This window comes from Grampus griseus (genome assembly GCF_964374135.1).
Source record: "Grampus griseus genome assembly, chromosome: 2".
Taxonomy (NCBI): domain Eukaryota; kingdom Metazoa; phylum Chordata; class Mammalia; order Artiodactyla; family Delphinidae; genus Grampus; species Grampus griseus.
This window is the reverse complement of record NC_139018.1, coordinates 107,255,966-107,277,710: the sequence shown is the minus strand read 5'-3', so window position 1 is coordinate 107,277,710 and position 21,745 is coordinate 107,255,966. Positions and strand designations below refer to the sequence as shown.

The window sequence follows — 21,745 nt, the reverse complement described above, 5'->3', positions numbered from 1 at the left end:
CTCCGCTTGGGCTGGTAGCCTCTTCAGAAGCCCAATCCGGGGCTCTTGGAGAGGGCGTCGCCTTCCGCTCATCCCCTTCCTGTTGGTGGGCGTCGACGAGCTGTGAAGCCAATGAGGCCACAGTAACGTGGCAGCCACCCACGAGCCCGCGTCTCCGCCCGCCCAGTCAGCGAGCCGGGCTCCGCCCCCCAGGGGGACCTACCATCTGGCTCCCAACCAGAGGGGGAAATGGGGCCTGCCTCCCGCTAGGAGGCCTGCAGGAGCCCCGGTTCCCCCCGGCTGCGCTCGGTGGAGGAGCCGGGCCCACGTCGCCGCGCCCCTACCCTCCTCCAGCCTCGGCAGCAAGGCCCGCGCTAGCTTCTCCCGGTGGATGCTGCGGCTCTCGGAGCGGAACATGAAGGTGCTCTTCGTCGCCGCCCTCATCGTGGGCTCCGTCCTCTTCCTGCTGTTGCCTGGACCTTCTGCTGCAGATGAGAAGAAGAAGGGACCCAAAGTCACTGTTAAGGTCCAGCCTCCCGTCTCCAGACCTGCCTAGCGAGGCCTGCCCTCCGCCGCCTGGGTTCCGGCCTTGGCGCCTCTGGTCACACATGTCCGAGGCATTTCGGGTCCCAGAGCTCGGGCCTGGGCGTCCTCGGCCTTGGCCCTACCCCTCCCTAGTTTCCCTGTCGTGGCCTCTTGGCGCCTGGGTCGTCCTCCCCCATTCAGATTGGAGAATGACCCGGACCCTCCCCGAGAGCCCAGCCCTGACCCAGGCGTTGGCGCCCAGGATGCCTAGCTGGGGCCGGCGTTGCAGACTCAGAGCTGCCTATTTGCAGATACCCAACAGTGCTGAGGAAATGGTGAAACATCACGCCTGCCAGATTGCCGGTCTTTTCTCTACGTAGGCCAGATTTTAGCCACTTCATTTACAAAGCACAGCAATGTAATAGTTTACACCTGAGTGGTGTGCTTAGGCTCCCATCTTTATGGTGTTTTGATGTTAAGTTTTAGAATCTGGGCCCATTATTTATTTAGAGCAAAGGTTGTTACCCTGTAGTCTAAGGAGAGTGTAAACAAATGGAGCTTTCATTAGATTCTCATGGGGTTTTTGTCACCACCAAAATCAGATTCAGAAACTGCTCTTAAAATATGGGTCTGTTTTCTCGCATCCTCCGGGTAGCTTCTTGGGCCCTCGGTTCCCTAGGAAAGACCCTTTTAAGAGGTTAAGTTTGAAATTGTCTTTTTCCTCAGGTGTACTTTGACTTGCGAATTGGAGATGAAGATATAGGCCGGGTGGTCATCGGTCTCTTTGGAAAAACTGTTCCAAAAACAGTGGATAATTTTGTGGCCTTGGCTACAGGAGAGGTAAGTGGCTAGAGCTGAGGTAGCCAAGCTCACAGGCAGCGGAGTTGGCAAGTAGGGTTGGCGGCAAACTGAACTGCAGAGCGTGGCCCACCCATAGCAGTGGCCGTCACGGAGTACCAGCTATGCTCTCTGGCACTGGGAACCCAGGATTATCATATCTTCTCCGTTTTTTTTAACTAAATCCAGAATTAGAATTTTTTTTTTGAGAAAATTTTTCATCTTTGAGACGTTGCAGTAACCAAAGAAAACATCCAGGGAAACTAGTTTGTGGTCTCTGCACCAGAGTGAGGGGCCCAGAGCTTTCCAGGTTTTAAGGAAATGAATGCCCCATTTAAGAAAGTCTGGGGCTTCCCTGGTGGTGCAGTGGTTGAGTCCGCCTGCTAATGCAGGGGACACGGGTTCGTGCCCCGGTCCGGGAAGATCCCACATGCCACGGAGCGGCTGGGCCCGTGAGCCATGGCCGCTGAGCCTGCGTGTCCGGAGCCTGTGCTCCGCAATGGGAGAGGCCGCAACAGTGAGAGGCCCGCATACAGAAAAAAAAAAAGAAAGTCTGTATTCCAACTTCCCATTGGGTCAGCAGGTAACTTTTTTTTTTTTTTGGTCAGTTTTCTTGCTTCTCTCCCTATGATTAGATTAGGAAAAAACGAGAGGGGAAAGGTGGAGGCATTATGTATGAAGTAGACTTGTATAAAGGCAGAGGAAATGGGCGGTCTTACAGCCTTTCCTGGATCTGTGTGCTCCAGGCCTGGCCTTTGATTACTGGTCACCCAGTGGCACGTTGAAGGATGAATCTGCCAGCAGGGGTTTCTCTTCTGTGAGCAGTTGTTGTTGTGGGCTGGGTTCCTGCAGGGCCTATTTAATGTCTGCCTGGTGCCTCATGCCACCTTCTCACCTTCTCATCCCTTTTTCTAGAAAGGATTTGGCTACAAAGACAGCAAATTCCATCGTGTGATCAAGGACTTCATGATCCAGGGTGGAGACTTCACCCGGGGAGATGGCACTGGAGGTAACCTCAAATCCTCTGGGCAGAGGGGTCTGTCAGTGCAGCCCCCAAGGTGGGAGGGCCAGGGAACCCAGTACAAAGGAGAGGGAGGAATGGGTTTCAGGTGGACATAAGAGAATCTCGCGCAGCTGGCAGACCAACTGATCCAGGCCTACAGCCTCGGTGACTTGCCTCGCAGTACGCCCTGCGGGGCGGGGCAGGGAGCAAAGTGAAACACCTGTAGGTGATTCTAGGTCAGGCATGCAAAGCTTGTGTGGGCGGCCCTGAAAGCCCCAGCAAGGGTGGGAGAAATTGCTCTCCTTGGCAGTCTCCCCCCAGAGACCACTTGACAAGCGCTGGCAGTCTCACCTGCGCTACTTGTACCGTAGGACAGACAGACAGCCTGGACTAACCAACAGGTCTCACCACACTTGGGTGCACAGCCTGCGGTTCCTTTAGACACAGCTGCAGCTCACCCCACCGATCAATATTTACTGGGCCAGGCTCTGTGGTGGGTGCTGAGGATGCAAAAACCAGTGGGACGGCAACTCCCTTTCACTTCCAGTACCTGAAAAGTCACAAATGGGCTGTAACACAGCCTTTTAGGGCTCAGGCTCTGTCCTCAAGTGGTTTATCGTCGAGGTGGGAAGAACGAGGAGAAAACACTATGAAAGTGACATAATACAAGATGTAAGTCATAGCTAGCTGGACGACAAAGACAAAGCAGACGTGATACAAAAGCACTGTAATCGTGGAGTCACACACAGTTGGGTGTCTGCCACCTTCTTACTTTGTGACCTCAGGCAAGTGAGTCCTCTGAACCTCAGTTTCCTCTTCTGTAGAGTAAGTGGCAAGAGTTGTGGGTGCTGGGAGGGTGAGGTGAGATGTTGAGCGCGTAGTGCCCAGCGAGTGGTAAGTAAAGTCAGCCGCCGTCAAAGTGCTGACAAGTAAAGGACTCACTTTGCGCCAAGGTGATCAGGAAATGGCCTCGTAAACGTGAGGACAGATTTGAGCGGGGACAGATCTGGCTGGGGAGAATTTGCATGGGCAGGGAAGAGGCAGGGTTAAGGCGTGAGCTCAGGTCTGGTCTGCGGCAGGAACTTGGCCAAAGGTGGGGTCAGGAGGATGGAAGTGAAGCTCCCACCGGGAACCCAGAGTGGCGGGCCGTGGCCAGGCCAGGGACCCAGGGCTTTGTCCTCCACGGAGTGAGGATCCGCTGAAGACTTGAATGGGAGCAAGGCCTGATCGCAAAGGAGTTTGAGGGATAATAATGTGGCAGATTCAGGACATGGACACAGGAGAAGCAGACTGGCAGGGGTGTTGGTGCAGCTGCCCCTGCGTCGGGCGATGTGGGCCTGAACCCAGGGAGGATACCTAGTGGGTAAGAGCAGAGATTCGAGAGCCAGACCACCTTGGTTTGAATTCCCGTTCTGCTACTTCACAGCTGGGGTGCCTTTAACCTCTGTACCTCGGTTTCTTCATCTTTGAAATGGGGCTCTTAGCTTCTGCCTTACAGGGTGGGTTTTTTATGTTTCTCATGCTTGCACCAGCCCTCTGGCACACTGTTCCCACTCTGAGCACTAGCCGTGATTGCAGCGGGGGTAGCAGGAATGGGAGAAAAGGATGATCCGTGATGGGGGTGAGGACAACACTGACAACGTGCGGAGGAAACAAATGTCAAAAGAATAACTGAAGTCTGGAGAGAAAGATGACAAAGTATGTTGAGTTTAAAACCTTCACTATCCGTTTAAGTTTGGGACTCCTTATATCTTGGTAAAGTGATTGGAGCTAAGGATATAGACTTGGGAATTTTCTGGATAGCAGCAGTAGTTGAATTCCTGCAGTTCACTGAGATGCACAAAGAGGATTCTCACATGGGAATCCTCTTTTCTTAAAAAAAAACTAAAAGAGTTGACAGTTTTATTTTCGCATTTCACATTACAAATTAAAATTGCTTTATTTGGTCCCACTACTCCCCTCCAAAACTATTCTCTCTTTGATAGGAAGGGGGAACAAGTCTTCCTTGTCATGCTGTTAGAAAACGTCACAGCGCCGTGATCTCCTGGTGAAGTAGAACAAGTAATATAAAACTGATGTAAAGAGGCTCCCCAATCTCCTTATCTGTCTGGTTGAGTCCTTCCTGGCCAGGTGATTTTCAAACTTCCCACTTACTGTACAATCAGAAATACCTCCTCAGCATCAGTCTAGGACAGCTTCCCAACCTGGTTCCACTCTGTGGGAACCACAGGATGGAAATACGTGTATTGAAGAGGAAAAAGGTTTTGTACACAAATAAGTTTGAAAGGTGTTGGGTAAAACAAAATGAGAATTACTTCTTTGTTGCTGGGTTTCTTGGGGCCTCTAGTGCACAGTGTGAATCTCTAGGAGAGGACCGGGACAAAGAAGGGTGCAGTATTTTGCAGTATTTCTCCGGGAACCAGCCTTGGGAACTTAGGTTAGGATCTCTGGAATGGGGTAGAGATCCTCTCGGCTCCACTATCTTGTATGCTGGCCACAGACCCTCCACAGACAGACACAGTACACACACTCAGAGCCACCTTTTATTTTGGTTCATGCGTTGATAAGAGGCTCTTGACTTTCCAGAACTCAAATGGCAGCCCCTCTCTTTTGCTTCTCCCTGCCCCTCCCCACTCATCTCTCTTCCTGCTTTGGATTGTCCTCAATATCATTTGTGCTCTTAGGAAGAAAAGCTGGTCAGCCACAGCAGTCCTTTTTTTTTTTTTTTTTTTTTTTTGCGATACGCGGGCCTCTCACTGTTGTGGCCTCTAACGTTGCGGAGCACAGGCTCCGGACACGCAGGCTCAGCGGCCATAGCTCACGGGCCCAGCCACTCCACGGCATGTGGGATCTTCCCGGACCGGGGCACGAACCCGTGTCCCCTGCATCGGCAGGCGGACTCTCAACCACTGCGCCACCAGGGAAGCCCTAGTCCTCCTTTTCTGGAGGGTTCTTACCTCCCCTGCATCCTGCACAGCACCTCCCTCCACTAAAGCAAGTCCCTATGGAAGGCCTCGCAGGCCACAGCCAAGGTAGTTTTTATGTGCCTTATTTGAAAGTCATAAAACTATATTCTCAAAGTAATCATTGTGTGAGCTATTCACTAAATCACCCTGGCCTCATGTCCCACTTGGGCTGTCAGTATGGTTTGGCTCCAGGGCCAGAGGGTAGGAAGGGAACAGCTTGTACGTCCTTGTACTCCACTGGAGCCTGGCCTGGCACGGGGGACAGGTTCAGCCTCTGGAATCCTCGCCCTTAAGATCTGCTTCGTTGGGGCTCCCCCAGCTCCCCTGACCTACTCTTTCTTCCCAGGGAAGAGCATCTACGGTGAACGCTTCCCTGATGAGAACTTCAAGCTGAAACACTATGGCCCTGGCTGGGTAAGCATGGCCAACGCAGGCAAAGACACCAATGGCTCCCAGTTCTTCATCACGACGGTCAAGACAGCCTGGTTAGATGGCAAGCATGTAGTGTTCGGCAAAGTTCTAGAGGGCATGGTGAGTTTGGTGGGGGGGAGGGAATAACCCTGGGCAACCCTGACCAGGGATCTGACACAGACCCCAGGGCAGGGGATCCATATATTTTATCCCTTTCCCAGAAGGGAATGTACAGATTCTGACCAGTGTTTATTTCTACAAACCTGGGGGGAATTGAGACTAAACAGCCTCTCTCTCTATGCCCCCGAGTTCTTTTTTTTTTTTGGTCATGCCGTCTAGCGTGCGGGATCTTAGTTCCCCGACCAGGGATCGAACCCGTGCCTCCTGCTATGGAAGCCCAGAGTCTTAACTGCTCGGCCGCCAGGGAAGTCCTGCCTCCAAGTTCTAAAGCCCTCCAGGCCCCAGGCAGAGGCCGGCCAGGAGGTCTCGGTGAGGCTGCACAATTGCAGCCTCAGGCATGTCCTGGCACCACCGTCGGTTGTACAGGGCCCAGCCGAACACGCTGTCCCGGAGAAGTCTCTTGGCACCCTCTCCCCAGCCGCCCCCCTCCTCACCCCTAGCCCAGCCTGGGTCATACTTCAGAGGATCGAAACTACTGCATCCTCCTGTTGTCAAATCTGGGTTCTACTTGCCCTGGGCTGGCGCCCGGCCACGATGCCCTTAGGATTTTGGTGCCTCGTGGTTTCTACGCTGTTCATCACGTGCAGGTTTCAGCCCTCGCGGCCACACGCTGGGGCCCGTCTCCCTCGACCAGCAGACCGCCTGACACTCTGCCTTCCTCCCCAGGATGTAGTGCGTAAGGTGGAGAGCACCAAGACAGACGGTCGGGACAGGCCTCTGAAGGACGTGACGATCGCAGACTGTGGCAAGATCGAAGTGGAGAAGCCCTTTGCCATCGCCAAGGAGTAGGGCCCCAGGGACCTCTTCCCTTTGAGCGACTGTCTGTGTGGCCCTGTTGCCCTCCTGGGGGTGAAGACAGCCCGCCACAGGGCTCCATGCTGCACTGGCCGTAGTGCTGGCGTCTGACGGAGCGGACCCCTCCCCCCACATTCTGCGGGCCCGCGGGCCCAGTTTTGTAACAAACTCCTACCAACAAACACTGACCGATTAAAAAAAAGGTGTTTTTTTATAATCTGCGTATGGGCTAGGTTCTGGGGCCTCCGGCATCCCCACCCGACCCTAAGTCCAGTGCCAGCCCGTCTGGGGCTCCTGTGGCAGTGGTGCCTGTCCCCTCCTTGGGTTCCGGCCTGAACCCTTTCCCTCCAGAAATGCTCCAGAAATGAGGGAGAGATGAACACAAACCAGACATTTCCAACTGGCCACACAAGTCTGGGAGGGCAGGGGGAAACAGATCTGGACATTCACAGAAAAATGTGCTACGCACAAAATGTCAAGCAGGAGTTTTTGCCCCTTGCTTCTGAACTTGGCTAGCCACTGTGCCTCAACCTTTGCATGTCCCCGCCACGCCTTTCTCCTGACAGGTAAAGGAATACACCTGTACCTTTTCATAGCCCACCTCCAAACTGGTGGGCTATGAACATTCTAAAGGAATTCTCCCTTTATTCCCTATCCTCTGTTGTCCCCACCCTGGCCCCTGGGCTCTAGGACTGCAGGATCCTACCACCTCAGACACCAGTGCAGCTGAGTTCTGAGCCTGGAGGGGTGGAGGGTGGTGAGTCCGGGGTCCAGGCCAAGGCTGACCCAGCCCATGTCCCTTTCAGAGGACTGAGGTCCATGACTGTCCTGGCAGGTGGCCTAAAGCCCTCTGGACTGGTCAGGGCATCGGTGGCACTGGAGCAGGGTGACAGGCAGCCTCAGGCTGGGCTTTAGCTGTGCTGGCGCTGAAGCTATAGAGGCCCTGGAGCACACCGTTCACCACCACGTTGGGCAGAGGCTCTAGGACAGAAGGAAAACAGGAGTAAGGGGTAGGGGCTTCAGGGCAAGAGGAAGTGGGGTGGGCCTGGCTGCAGGCCTGCAGCTCCCTGAGCTCCTGCTCATAGGCTCAGCACCCCCTGTTCCCCGAGAACAGGGGTCCCTGCCAAGGCAGCAGGTAGCAGCTGGCCACCTCAAATGAGGCCTTGGCATTCCCAGTTCACATTCTGTTCACATCTTGGTAAAGCCAGGCTGCTAAAGAATGGAGACCAGGGGAGCCAAGCTCATTTCACCATATCTACTTCCTGGAGGAAAATACAAAGCAGGCTACAGGGGCACAGGAACAGCGGGGAGGTGTGGCCCCAAAGGGGGGCAGTAGGAGGGAGATGCTGCCTAGGGGTCCTGCGAGCTGAGAAATACCAACTTCACCCTCACTCCCACCCTGGTACCTGGGCCCTAAGTGTGGATTATGGGTCAGAGGCACCTCCTCACCTGGGGATGGGATGCAAATATAAGGATCCATGCAGAAGCTGATAACAGGCCGGTGGTACAGCTGTGAGCTGGGAAGAAAAGGGGTCATGAACAGTGGAGGGGGAAACAGAGAAAAGTGTCAGGTTGGGTGGAGACTAAGGACTGAGATCACCAAGGACCCACAGAGGAAAAGTGGGAAGTGGGCTCAGGAGGCAACAACATGAAAACCTGGAGCACGGGGACAGGCCAGAGGCTTCAGGCCCTGGCGTATGGCCACGAGGGGGCAGCAGGAACCCAGTGCAGACAGGGACTTGGACTTGCCTGCTGTTGCCGGGCGGGAACTCCCCCAGGGCGCTGAAAAGAAGAGAGAGGCTGTGAGCTGCCTGGGGATGCCCGGGGTTGGCGGGGGGGGGGGGGGGGGGGGGGGGTGCGTGTGGCAGGGGTGGAGATGCGGAAGCCCAGAATTTCACCTCCCAGGGGACTGCTGCTTCTATTTGTAACAAACTCAGCTCGGGAGGCACCCGGGGTAGCCACGGCTCTTCAGAAAACAGCCCCTCCACAGGGGTCAAGAAAGCCTACTGGGGAGGTGTGTCTTAAAGAGGAAGAACCAGGCTAGGGCCTGGCAGATACAAGAAGGAAAGGGGCTTGACCTCTAAAACCTTTCCTCACCTGCTGGCTGCAGAGAGCCCCTGTCCCCACAACACTGGGGCCCCTCTCATGCCAAGCGCCTCTAGAGATGCTCACCCCCAGCTGCTGGCCTTGGGGACTATGGGCAAGTGGCGAAGACTCAGGAATTCCAGTAGTTCCTTGGGCACATCCTGGTTCAAGTATAGGATGCCCTGGAGAAGAGAACAGAGGCAACCTGTAATCGGATTCAGCTGTGTAATACGCAGAGCCTGGTGCAAATTGAAAACACGTGGGCCCTTCCAAAATGATAAAGAATTTCAAGACAGCCAGAGCAGAGCATTAAACCAAGCTAGGGCCCTTCTGAGCACTGGCCCTGGGTGACTATACAGATTGGCCCACGAAGCCTGCCTGGCCTGCAATTGGGCATAACCGTGTGGGAGAGGGGGGGAAGGATCTCCACCCTTATCAGGAGGGCAGCACAGGATCTCACCCTGGAGAAAGAGAGCTAGCCTTCATTTAACTGGGACTATCTGCCTCCTGGTTACCTCACTCAATCCTACCAATTCAGAGAGGGATGAAGTACTAGAACATGGCCAAAATGTAGGTCCCCTTCACCCCAGTCCCCCGCACCTCTCTGCTGGTGTCACACCTCTGGTCCAGCAGGCTGAGAGGCAACAGAGTGAGACCCACACACACCTGGATATAGGCCTCCAAGCTCTGCCGCCGCTGCTCCAGTCCTCTGGTCCTCCAGTTGGGCAGGCGTTTCGAGGGGAAGTCGGGCACTTTGGACAGTTTCTTGATCTGCCAGGAGGTTACCGCAGTGCGATCACAGCATCCCGATTGAGCCCTCAAGCTCACTTCATCCTAGCCAAGAGCCCTCCCCAGTCCTCCCTGCCACCCACACCCCCAAACTTCAGGCTGTACCCTGAGACACGCCCGCGTGGTGAGCAGTGGTTGGGACAAGGGCGAGAGGCGCCCCCAACACCCCCGTCCACCCCCAAGACGCCCGACGCCAGACCAGCCGCGCAGGGGCACGGGCAGCACGTGGGACCTAACCCTTTGCGCACGTTCCGCAGCCCGCAGGGAGGTCTGTGCCCACGACCTGAGCTCTCTAGGGCCCGGTAATGGGGGTGGCAGAGGCTGGGGCCCGCCAGCTCGTCTGCCTGCCTCTCAGGGCTTGGGAAGGAGCCGGGCCGGGGTCGGTCTGTCGGTGGTGGGCGCAGCCTCACCCGTTTGTGCAGCGCGTGGAACTCGCTGTAGCGCCTCTGCACGGTGTGTCTGCGCCCGTGGTACAGCACCTCCACTCGGAACACCTGGCGGGCGCAGGAGGGCAGCCGGGTGCGCGTGAGGCCTGGCGGGTTGGTGCAGCAGGACCAGCTCCCGGCGACGCACCCACCCTCCGCCCTCAGAGGCGCAAAGCGGCCTGGGAGCGTCGCTGCTCTCCAGGGACCCTCCCAAGTCCCCACACAGTGGGGGGCTCTGCTCCGTGCAGTCAGTCCCTCAGGAGCCGGGACCGCCGTCGGCGGGGCTGGCAAGTCCAAGCGGCCCAGAGACCCTCGGCAGCGTGTCCCCAGACGTCCTGGGCCGCCGCGCTCGGACCCCGAACCCGAGGTGCGGGGTCCGCATTGCATTTGACGCAGGGAAATCCGGCGGGTCCCCGCGCCCCTTCCCATCCACTGCCCCCGCTCACCATGTGGCCTTTCTCGGGGCTCTGCCGGGTCCCCTCGGCCTCGGGCCCCACCGACGGGATGCGAACTTCCAGCATGCACGCGCCGCTTGCAGCCGAACTCTCCGCGCTCCGACCAGAGACCGCGGCGTCGCCGACCCCGCCTCCTCGTGCCTGCGGGACCCGCCCCCACGTTGGCCCCGCCCAGGGCGTTCCCCAGCGCCGCCGGGTCCTGCAAGGGGCTGATTAGGCTGGAGCCCGATGGCGCGAGGCGGGCACCGCCCACTGAGCCTAGTGGGGTCGCAGTACATGGAGACCCTTCGGCAGAGAGCCATCTGTTTGTCAACATGTCCACATTCACCGAGTCCCCAGTGATTGACAGGAATGCGGGAGAGCCAAATTTCACCTGCTCTTATTCGAGCGCCTGCTAAGGACTGTAAGCCCCTGTGGGCATTGGCAAGGAGGGAGGCTGGGCCCAGATCAACCAGGGGCGTTCCTTGCGTTCCTCACACCCTTACCCAGGACCAGGCTGCACCCCCATCTCCTTCCCTCCACCTTCAACGTGGACCCTGGGAGCGCGGCCTGGGGTAAAGCTTGGACGCACTCTGGCTTTGATGTCCCCCTTCCCCCAGCATTCGTAGGCCCCATTCATTCATTTTTTAAAAAAATATTTACTTATTTGACTGCATCTGGTCTTCTTTGCGGCAGGCAGGCTCTTTGTTGCAGCGCGTGGGCTCCAGAGCGCACGGGCTCATTAGTTGCAGCACACGGTCTCTCTAGTTGTGGAGTGCGGGCTTAGTTGCCCCGCGGCCCGTGGGATCTTAGTTCCCAGACCAGGGATCAAACCCACCTCCCCTGCACTGGAAGGCGGATTCTTAGCCTTTGGACCACCAGGGAAGTCCCCATTCATTCATTTTAAAAATCCATTCCTCCATTTCAATCATCTTTCAGCCCAAACCTTCATCAGGCGGAGGAGAGGCAGTGTAGGGACAGAGGCTCTGCTTTAGCGGTCAGACAGCTTGGGTTTCCCCAACTGTGTAGATCTGTGCTCATCTGCAAAATTGAGATAATATGCCTCCTTCAGGAGAGTGTACGAAAACTGAGTGAGATAATGCCTGCTAAGCCCTCAGCAGAGTAGGTATTAGGAAAATGGTAGTTTGTGGGCTCATCCTGGAAACACAGGTGGGTGATGTTGGTATGCAGGGCAATGGATGGGGAAGAGGGACTGTGGGAAGTGGCACGAGGCTGCCCTTGCCCACTCTTCTGGCAGAGTCTTTCTGGGTGTGTGACGGGATTTAATCCAGAACTCTCTCACCTCCTGTGCTAGGAGAGGCTTCTGCTCCCACCTCTCAGCACTCTTCCCCCACCCGCCTAAGGGAGCTTTCCCATTCAGCACAAGCCTCCACTCCACTGACTCCTCCCCAGATAGTCTTGGGGGGCAGTGGAGGAAGGCGAGGCCCCTGCCTCCCAGAGCTCACCCCAGCAGAAAGCTTGATGGTGGGAAGGAGCAGAGAACCTGTCTTAGGAACTGGGGTTGGGGGACCACTGACTCCCTCCCTCCCTTGCTAGTGCAGAGGTGTTTCTGAGCTGGAGCAGAAACTCCCCATTCCCAGCTCTGCCCCCAGAGAGAGGCTGAGAGGATGACCCCATAAGGGGGCAAGCAGGTCTCACCAATACTATGTTCCACACTTTCCCCCCGCCAAATTCCATCTCACAGGGGCCTCAGAATCAGGAAGCTGAAACCTCCTGGAAGGGAAACGATCCACCATGAGGAGAAGTGCTGGTGTTTCATTACCTCCCTTGTTCTCTAGGGCCCCATCAGTCAGGGACCCTGCTCTCCTTGTCTGCTGTTCAGGGAGTCCTCTTCTAGGACCCTCAAACCTCTAAACTTCTTGGTCGCCCATCCTAATGAAGGTCTGCCTCTGTCTCTATTCCTACCACCCAGAACACTGCCACATCTTCTAATGGACCTCTCTTGTTTTTCCTTGCCTCTCTCCCTCATACAAGGTCTACTCTCTACCTAGTAGCACAGACCGTCAAGGCATCTGCTTAAACCGTCCAAAGGCTTCACGTTGTGCTTAAAACAAAACCCGCCCTCCCCACCATAGTCTACACAGCTCTAAATGACCCAGCCCATCTCTCATTTTCTCTCCTACCCTCTCATGCATGGGGCTCCAGCCACAGCGACATTCTTCCAGTTCTTCAAACCTAACGAACTCTTTCTGCCTCAGGACATTTATACTCACTGTTTCATCTCTCTGAAACACTTTTTTTTTTTTAGAAGGTTTGTGGGGGTTTTTTTAATTTTAAAATTTTTATTTTTGGCTGCCTTAGGTCTTCATTGCTGCATGCGGGCTTTCTCTAGTTGCGGCGAGTGGGGGCTACTTTCCGTTGCGGTGCGCGGGCTTCTCACTGCGATGGCTTCTCTTGTTGTGGAGCACGCGCTCCAGGCACGTGGGCTTCAGTAGTTGTGGTGCACGGGCTCAGTAGTTGTGGCTCGTGGGCCCCAGAGCACAGGCTCAGTAGTTGTGGTGCACGGGCTTAGTTGCTCTGCGGCATGTGGGATCTTCCCAGACCAGGGATCAAACCCGTGTCCCCTACATTGGCAGGTGGATTCTTAACCACTGTGCCACCAGGGAATCCCTCCCTGCAACACTTTTTCCTTACTCTTCACGTGGTGGGCTTTGCCTAAAACTTCTAATTCTTAGCCTAAAACTCACCTTCTCATAGACACCTTCCTTCCTGACCATCCTATCATAGCACCTTGTCTCTGCACTCATTCCAATATTACTGTTACTGTTTGTTTATTGTTTCTCCCTGGTGTCCCCAACTCGGCCCCCAGACTCAGTACCAGTGAGCCAGGGGCATGGTCTCTTGTCAGGGTTTTGCCACCATGGTGCCAAGCATGTAGTAGATGCTCACAAGAAGCATTGTTGATTGAAAGACTGTATGAATCAGTGGGGGAGGGGGATGTTGGGAAAAGGCTAGGGAGAGGAGGGAAGGCCTGGGAAAGAGGCCGGAAGGGAGCAGGGTTGCTGAAGGGTTACAGGAAGGCCTGCAGAGGGATAACAACAGAAATCCTCTTCCTACCTTCAGAGTTAGACTCTTATCTCTCTCTCTCTCTCTCTCTCTCTGAAGACCATCATCCACCTCATTCACTTACTTGATTTTCAGCTGTTCCTGAGAAGTCTCAAATCAGTGGATTTTCATCCCCATTTATAGAGGGAGATTTGATGCACCTGACTCGTAAAACATTTGGTAGTAAACCTGCAGCTCCTTATTCCACAGCATTTCATTCAGACCTGAGTGAAGATCCAAATGAAGAAAAACAAGATCCTTGACCTGGAGACATTTATGTCTTTGGGGAGATAAAACAACTTATGGAGAATATTTTCCTGTAAAGAGGAACACGTGACATGATGTACGCTCCAAAGCAGTTATTACAGTCAAAGGAAAAGTTTGTTTTCTGTATACTTTAAACATTGGCCCTCTCAGTATGTGAACAGTGATCTAAGTTCCAGTCTCAGATTACACGGCCCTAACCGGGGTTTTCCGAATGCATAGGCCTGGCGTGGAGTCTGACCCAGTGCGTTTTCCACAAGGTCGCTGGTGATGCTTATGCTCCTGGTTGGGGGCCACATTGTAAACACCTGTCTCTTGACGCCCACACCAGCCCTGCCAGGGAGGGGGGCCATTCTCGCCCCACTGTACAGACGTGAAGCCTGGAGATGAGGATCAAGGGCCAAGCAGAGGGCAGGAAGGGCTGGGGGCAGAGGTGTCCACCCCCGACACGCCTCCTCTCCTGGGGCCGCCTGGTCGCGGGCGCGCGGGTGGGTTGGACCGCGTCTCCGCCCTGGCTCGGCCCTCACCTTCCACTGCCCTCACACAAAGCCCCTTTCACGGGCTCGGCTTCTACTGGGCGGCCGGCGCTGTTCCGGAGGTTTGGTTAACCCCGTTAAGAAAACAAACAGCTCCTGGGCCTCGGGCGGGCAGAGGGGCGCCGCTGGGCACAGAGACTGGATGCTTTCCCCTCCCCGCGGGTGGGCGGAGGCGGACTGACCTGGAACCCCATTAACCCCGGGCAAGGCTGGGCCTGGACTGCTGGGATGGGGGCTGGAGTTGGAGGTTCTGGTCGCCAGGGCAACCTTTGACAATGCCCGTGCCTCAGCGTCCTTACCTGTACCACGGGGAGTTGTGTGTAGACTAAGTGACATCATGCTTCCAAAGTGTTTGGCATGGGGCCTGGCACACAGGAAATAAACATTAGCTATTCTTATTCGACTGAATTATACGAATTCGCTGTTTTTGCAGGCCAAAACTGTGGGGTTTTGCCAATTACATATGGTCCGTCCAATATATTGTTAATGATTCATCTCTGAAACAACAAAAGCAAATTCTTCTATTCCTTTTTCAGTATCCTGAGGTTGCAAGGTTAGCTTAAAAACAAACAAACAAACAAACATTAGTTACTCCAACTACTAACTCTGTGATCAGGCTTTTCCTGATTTTCTCATTGTGCAACCAAAAACAGGTAAGAGAATGAATTAGAAGCACAGGTTGGTGTAAATCAGCAACCATCCTGTTCATCCTAACAGCCTCAGAGCACTTACTAACTGCTTAATAAGTACATCTTATAAATTTGAAATAATAATAATCAAAATAAAAATTTTTATGTTGTGAATATTGGACTTTGGTACAGATGTCTAAAAAATTAGTTCTGCTGCCACAACATTTTAAATTACTGAGCTAGTCTAAATTCATCATTTTATAGATGAGGAAACTGAGGTGTGAGGAAGGGAGAAGTGGGCTGTGGAAAGGGCTGTGTTAGGAAGGCACCTCTGACAAGCATGTCCTGCCTGAGCCCTGAGAGCAAAGTCTGACCCCCCGTTAGACTGGTGCCCGGCTTCCCAAGGGACAGGTAGGCTCCAGCCAGCAGTGTCAATCCTAGGAGCCCCCCCGCCTCTTGCCCAGAAGACAGAGGCAGCTCAGCTGCTTCAGACAACAGGATGCAAGGCCAGAGCAGGGGGAGCTGCAGAGACCACTCCAGCCACCCGGTTTCGAGGCAACAGCTTCCCGGGGAGATTTTTCTGGCGCTACAACTCCTAACATCCTTTAGGGTGGTATGTCAGGGGACCAACCGATTGCCCTTCTGGTGCGCCCGCACCAGGGCTCAAGGAATAAAGACATGCTCAGGTACCCTCAAGTCACAGGACTTAAGCATGGAGGAAGCCGTGGGACTAAGAACTAAGGACAACAGGGAAGCTGAGAGGCCTCCAGGTCTGGAATGGAGATGCACCTCCACCGGCTCTAGCCCTGGATACTGTCTGGGGTTTCGCAGCAAGTCGAGTTTTTACTCTCTGCCATTAATGGTCCCCAGCTACTCACCCAAGCTGTTCTCTGTCTTCCAGCTTCTGCCCCTGCCACACACTGAGCACATCTGGGGAGAGTATCTCACAGGGTGAGAGAAGCTCAAATGCCTACAAGGTCAGGTGGGTAGCTTCTCCTTGACAGGCCTGCTCCATGGATTTGTTCAGGTCTTTAAGAAAACAACTTAGTGGGTTAGTGTCTAGGTCCTCCTTGTCCATCCCCGACTGTATCGTATGGCATATGGGGGTGCAGACAAGCCGAGTCAAGCAGATTGGTGCGACCTTGGGCAAGCTGCTTAAGGTCTCTAAGCTTCAGTCTTTTAATGGAGATAACGACGCCCACCTGGCAGAGCAGTGGTGCTGGATGAGTTTCAAAGCCCTGAGCCTGCTGGCACAGGGTAGGTGTTAAACGCATGGCAGCTCTTGGTTATTAGGTCCCGGGGTGGGAAGGGACTATCGGGGCAGTCTGGAAGCTGCCCTGCATGTGTTCCTGGCTGCCACATGCCTCATCATCTTTTTCTGGTGAGGCTGCTAATATTCCCAAGGGGACACCTGCTACTGGGCCCCTATGGTCATCATCACTGTCACTCATAATGGAAGAGGAAGCTGAGAGCTCTGAAGCTAGGAGGGGGCAGTCATTTGGAAACAATCGTCACATCCCTTTAGGGAAAGGTCCTATCTCAGTTTGGACAGGGTTTTTCTTTGGGGTTTTTTCTGGACCCAGAGGCTGAGCAGCTGGCTTCCTCTGAGCAGCCTCGGTGGTGGGGCTGTGGGGATTTCTGCCCCAGAGGTCTGGTCATCAGAGCCAGAGGGGCATTTCCACAACAGACAAAGGCAAAGGGGGGAGGCCTTTCTGGGGCAAGCAGTGGAGCAAGTGGCTATCACCTCCCCGCTTGCAGGCCCCACCTGGAACACTGAGCACCAATCCTGCCAACCAGAGCAAAGCCTACTGAACCCCAAATCAGGCCTGATTTCTGGATCTCGTGAAAAACCCCAAGATCTGGGCCCATAGGCTCGTAAAACAGTAATCTCCACAGCTGAAGGGCAGTCACTTCCCCCTGAGGCTGCCTTTGGAAGTGGAGGCCGGCACCTAGATGAGTAGGAACATGATCCATGACCTTAAGGAGTTCAGAGCCATGGAGGCTAATGAGATAACATAACAAACACAAGCGAGAAAGACCAGAGGTTTAAGAGGATGACAAAGTGCCATGCCAAGAGCTATAAAGGAGGCAGGACTCCCACTCCAGTGTGGGTCGGGGGCGGGTGAAGAGTAGATCAAAGAAAGCTTCCCAGAGATGTACATATAAAGTAGGCCTCAAAAGGATGCAGTGGATTGTTTTCCCATAATGAAAATAGCTTTATTTAATGTTTACGATTATAAAAGTAATACACAGAAATTCCAAGCAATATCAAATAGTATAAAAATTTTAAATACTGCGAAATTCCATCCCTAGAGGCAACCATAGTTAACAATTCGATCAACATCCTTCCCATATATATATAATTTTATATAAATGCAGACCATATCATACATGTAATTCTATAACCTACTTTCGTTCAAAAATGAGTTTTTCTTGTCAATAAATATAGCTATATATCATCTTCAATGGCTGTATAATATCTAATTACGTACCATAATTCATTTAATCCCTTCCTGCTGTACATTTAGATTGATTTCAAATTTTACAACTGTAAACAATGCTATGATGGGCCTCTTTGCACAGTCTTCTTCATGGACTTGGTTTCTAGAGGTGTCTATGGGAATCCCCAGTGAATGTTCTGACACATTAACCAATGCCCTCATCTCTATTTATTCACACTCTTATCCACAATACTGAAGGCTGGCTGTTTCAGACAGGTGTAATGCTGAGATTGAAGGGAGGGATGGGAACTGAGATAGGGTGCTTCAGGAACAAAGCCCAGTATTAATAAAGACTTCTTAGGCCACACAGAGTGAGGAAGGAAGGGGCATATGTGGAATCCGTTTCCATGAGGTATGCGCACCGCTGTGAAGGACTAGGAGATAAACAGGAAAAGGCGAGCTGGGGTCCTCTCACAGAAGGCTGTGAAGGCCAGGTGGCAGAGCCCACAGCTGGAGATCACTCAACAGTTACCTACTGATATCTGGCACCTATTTTAAGCCCAGATCTTTTCAGGGGCCATGGGGTGATAAACATGTTCCACTTTGGAGAGTTTATTGTCTAATTTTTTTTATGCCTTAAATTGCTTTTTGTGCTTCAGTCACCTGCCTCCTCTCAACCTATCCCTTGTAGCAGTTGAGCTCCTATTGATACTCTAAGGCCCAAATCAAATATTACAGAATTTTTATTGTTTGGCAGAGAGAGCCAACATTAAACCACACAAGTGGTATCACAAGACATTGGCAGATGTCACACCAACCCCGGGGCCAGAAGACAGGGATAAGCTGTTCTAGTGCATTTCTAACTCTGAGCTCAGGCCTGCCTCTTCCCCAATGTGGAGCTGAGAATCTTAGCCAGTGACTCTGAAGACCGGGTGTCCGGTTCAGTCATGTGGCAACTGCAGCAAAGGTGTGTCCTTCCTTGCTGCAGGAGGGATCACCATTCTCTTCCCCTTCCCCTCCTCTCAACCCCCAGGCTGCTTGAACTGGTGGGGAAAATCCCACCGCCTTAGGGCCTGCTGTCCCTCAGAATCCATGGTCTTCAATCCCATGTGGGCCCTAAGCACGTTCAGCAAAGGACACTCCTTCCATCACCATGTTCCCTCCTCAACCAGTTCCTGACCCCATCTTTAGATTTCCATTATCTTCTCATGCTTTTAAAAATTTGAGCCGCACAGGCATTCTTTATTTTCTTTAGCGTTCTCAGCTACAGATGCATTCACAATGAAAAGCATCTGGAAAGAGCTTAATGTTACAAATATCTCTACGTGTGACACTTCCGATCATTTCTACTTCTTGCGTTTGTTCTGTCACTGACTACTCATCCTCGCTGGGGTCCCTCCAGCTCTAAACCCTCACCTTCAGGACTCCAGAGCCCAGAGATTCATGGGGGAAATAACCCAAGGGGAAGCAGGAGAAGTAAGACTCATCTCCATACCTCTTCTCTAAACCACTTGACTCAAAATAGGTAAACTAGATATTCCTATCTGAGAACATTTTAATTCTTCCCCAGCCACACCCAGCAGCGAGGCTCCCTGCTCTGTGCATTTTTGCATTTACTCCCAGACAGGGCTGATGGCTATTCCCTTTATCTCCTCTGAATTTTATTAACATGCTAGGTCTGACCCACCTTTAAATAAATCAAAGCCAGCTTTCACTCTGGATCTCCCGCATCTCTCAGCACAGTCCTCCCTTCCCATTTAGAGGAGCCTCTGACACGGTCAGCACTTGCTGTGCCCTCTGCTTTCCTGCCCATCTGCTCCAAACCCATTTGGCCTCCTGTATTACCTATGTCATGAAAGGCTTCACCGTCTACCCTGAAATCCAAGCCAGAAGCTGGCGGCTCATGCCAGCCACCATGCTCTCCCTTGGGCCTCTCATCAGATCGGTGGCCAGACCACAGTGGCTCTTCGCCAGGTCCTCCACCTCTCTCTGAGCTCCAGCACCATCACTATGGCCCTCCTCGGCACTCTGGCAGGCTCTCCTTGCCTCCAGTCTCATACCTTCTGATATGTCTACATCACAAATGTGACCATGTTATCTCCTGCTTAGGTCCCTCCAGGAGCTCCCCACATTTGCAGGATAATGTTCAAAGTGCCCCACAGGTCACAGGCACTGTGTGATCCGGCTCTTGCTCGTCACTCTCCGTGGGCCATCCACTAACTTAACTCTGCCCACATCGAGCCGCTTGCATTTCCCTACATGTGCCCACCTCCCACTACACGACACAGGGAGGCAGAATGGTCCCAGCAGAAGAAGCAAACACCTCTTCACCTTTAAGACAGCTCAAACATCCCCTTCTCCAGTTTCTTTATCCTGAGTCCCCAGGTGGAATGACTCCATCTTCGTGGCACTATCCCCCCCATACAGCCCAGTACACTTAACCTGCTATTGACCTTAATTTCCATGTCCGCAAGCTCTGCACAGAAATGCACAGGCCCCAAAGACAGCTGGCCCTATCAGCCTCGAGATAGGAGGCCGAGGAGGAAGTTCTGAAACCAGAAGGGAGCCCATCCCAAGGAAATAATAAAAACAGACTTACATCAGGATGATCACTGGATGGAACATAACAAAGCAAGGAGAAAGTTTTAAAATTTAGTCTGGAGAAAAGAGTTACAAATATGGAAAGGGAGAAGATAAGAATAAACTTTATGGAGCTAGACTGAAAATATCAGTGTGGATTCATGATTTTTAATATCTAATTCTTTATATCATCTATCTCCATCTCTCTCAATATTTCCATATATTTTTATCTGTAGCTATTTCCTTGCTCTGTCTGCCAAGAGCCTAGAAGCAATGACATCCCAGTAGCAATGGGCACACTCAGCACCCAGCTCTAGGTTTCTAAATATCATTCTCCTTTAAAAGGAATCCAGATTCCCTGGAGAAATGGCTGATTCCACGGCTGGGGCAGGGAAGATACAAGATAAGCCTGAAACATCTTGTTAAGCCAGAAAGTAAGAAAGTGTTAAAAAAAAAAAAAATGAAGGGGATATATTAAAAAGACACAAGAGCCGGCCAGAAATCTGGGACAGTTTGAGAATCAAAACAAATTAAAGCAATGGCTTGCAACTTTGAGTAAATAGGAATCCATTGATCCGTACTTATAAACAAGTAGATTAATAAATAGGAAGGAAAAATGCTGTTCTTTAGAAGTAGAATGCCAAACAATAAATGTAGAAGAAACTATGGAGTGAGAAAATCACACTGGATGAGGAATAAAATATTTACATGATATCAAAGTATCTCCCCACAAATAACTTGTTAATTACAAAAGGGAAAAGAGTAAATTTAGAAAGGGAAACCTGGCAGACATCAGCTTAACCAAGAGATCAGAGTTAATGTCAGCATTAATGGGACCAACTACCATCACATGCCAACTTAAGATGCACTGAGGACATGTCACTTCTGTGGTGTTCTTGCCCAACATACAAAAACCTAATCTAGTCATGTGGAACCATGAGACCAATCCAAGTTGAGGAACATTCTACAAAATACCTGACTGTATTCTTCAAAAATGCCAAGGTAATAAAAGGCAAGGAAAGGCTCAAGAAGTCTGGATTAAAAGAGACACATGTAATCATGTGTCACAACTAAATGTAACACATGATCCTGCACCAGGAATCACTATGAAGGACATTACTGGGACAGCTGACACAATTTAAATAGAGAGCACGTGTTAGATTAACAGTATTATTTTTTTTTTTTTTTCCGGTGTGTGGGCCTCTCACTGTTGTGGCCTCTCCCATTGCGGAGCACAGGCTCCGGACACACAGGCTCAGCGGCCATGGCTCATGGGCCCAGCCGCTCTGCGGCATGTGGGATCTTCCCAGACCAGGGCACGAACCCGTGTCCCCTGCATCGGCAGGCGGACTCTCAACCACTGCGCCACCAGGGAAGCCCAGATTAACAGTATTTTATCAGTGTTATACTTCCTGTTTTTGATAAGTGGTTATGGTTATAAATTATGAGAGGATGTCCTTATTCTTAAGGAAAGGCATACTGAAGTTTTGGGGTAAAGGGGTACAATGCCTGCAACTTACTCTCAAATGATTCAGAAAATACAACATGTAAATACAGATAAAGCAAATCATAAGTCATAAAGCAAATGGGATAAAAATGTAAACACTTGGTAAATGTGGGTAAAGGATATATGGGAGTTCTTTGTGATATTCCTGTAACTTTTCTGTAAGTTTAAAATCATATTAAAATTTTAAAAGTTACCAAACAAACCAGGAATCCAACAGCAAGGGATGAGTCAGAATTATGGTACAGTCACTCTATGGAAGCCTTAAAATTACACAGCCTTACAAATAAAGTCTG

At 52.3% G+C, this 21,745-nt stretch overlaps 2 protein-coding genes across 4 annotated transcripts; one reads left to right on the top strand and one right to left on the bottom strand.

The window, feature by feature from the left end:
- Positions 1–318: 318 nt before the first annotated feature.
- PPIB (peptidylprolyl isomerase B) lies at positions 319–6,913 on the top strand. Its single transcript, XM_082647570.1, has 5 exons — positions 319–505; positions 1,231–1,344; positions 2,257–2,350; positions 5,657–5,841; positions 6,568–6,913. Exons 1-5 carry the CDS (start codon positions 371–373, stop codon positions 6,688–6,690), a joined length of 651 nt encoding a protein of 216 aa, XP_082503696.1. The 5' UTR covers positions 319–370; the 3' UTR covers positions 6,691–6,913.
- Positions 6,914–7,015: 102 nt separating this feature from the next.
- On the bottom strand, positions 7,016–10,522 carry SNX22 (sorting nexin 22). 3 transcript variants are annotated; one of them, XM_082647528.1, is made up of 7 exons: positions 10,442–10,522; positions 9,981–10,064; positions 9,448–9,552; positions 8,869–8,963; positions 8,446–8,478; positions 8,146–8,213; positions 7,016–7,677 (listed from the first exon to the last, which is right to left on the bottom strand). In XM_082647528.1, exons 1-7 carry the CDS (start codon positions 10,514–10,516, stop codon positions 7,556–7,558), a joined length of 582 nt encoding a protein of 193 aa, XP_082503654.1. In that variant the 5' UTR covers positions 10,517–10,522; the 3' UTR covers positions 7,016–7,555. The 3 variants fall into 3 exon arrangements, with proteins under 3 accessions (XP_082503654.1, XP_082503655.1, XP_082503656.1); XM_082647529.1 differs by lacking the exon at positions 8,446–8,478; XM_082647530.1 differs by lacking the exons at positions 8,446–8,478; positions 9,448–9,552.
- Positions 10,523–21,745: the final 11,223 nt, after the last annotated feature.

Coding starts and splice junctions, on each gene's coding strand:
- PPIB (XM_082647570.1), top strand. CDS start 371: ATGCTGCGGCTCTCGGAGCGGAACATGAAGGTGCTCTTCGTCGCCGCC. Junction 506..1,230: donor GACCCAAAGTCACTGTTAAG/GTCCAGCCTCCC, acceptor CTTTTTCCTCAG/GTGTACTTTGACTTGCGAAT. Junction 2,351..5,656: donor CCGGGGAGATGGCACTGGAG/GTAACCTCAAAT, acceptor CTTTCTTCCCAG/GGAAGAGCATCTACGGTGAA.
- SNX22 (XM_082647528.1), bottom strand. CDS start 10,516: ATGCTGGAAGTTCGCATCCCGTCGGTGGGGCCCGAGGCCGAGGGGACC. Junction 9,553..9,980: donor TCCACGCGCTGCACAAACGG/GTGAGGCTGCGC, acceptor ACCTCCTGGCAG/ATCAAGAAACTGTCCAAAGT. Junction 8,214..8,445: donor TTCCCGCCCGGCAACAGCAG/GCAAGTCCAAGT, acceptor TTTTCTTCCCAG/CTCACAGCTGTACCACCGGC.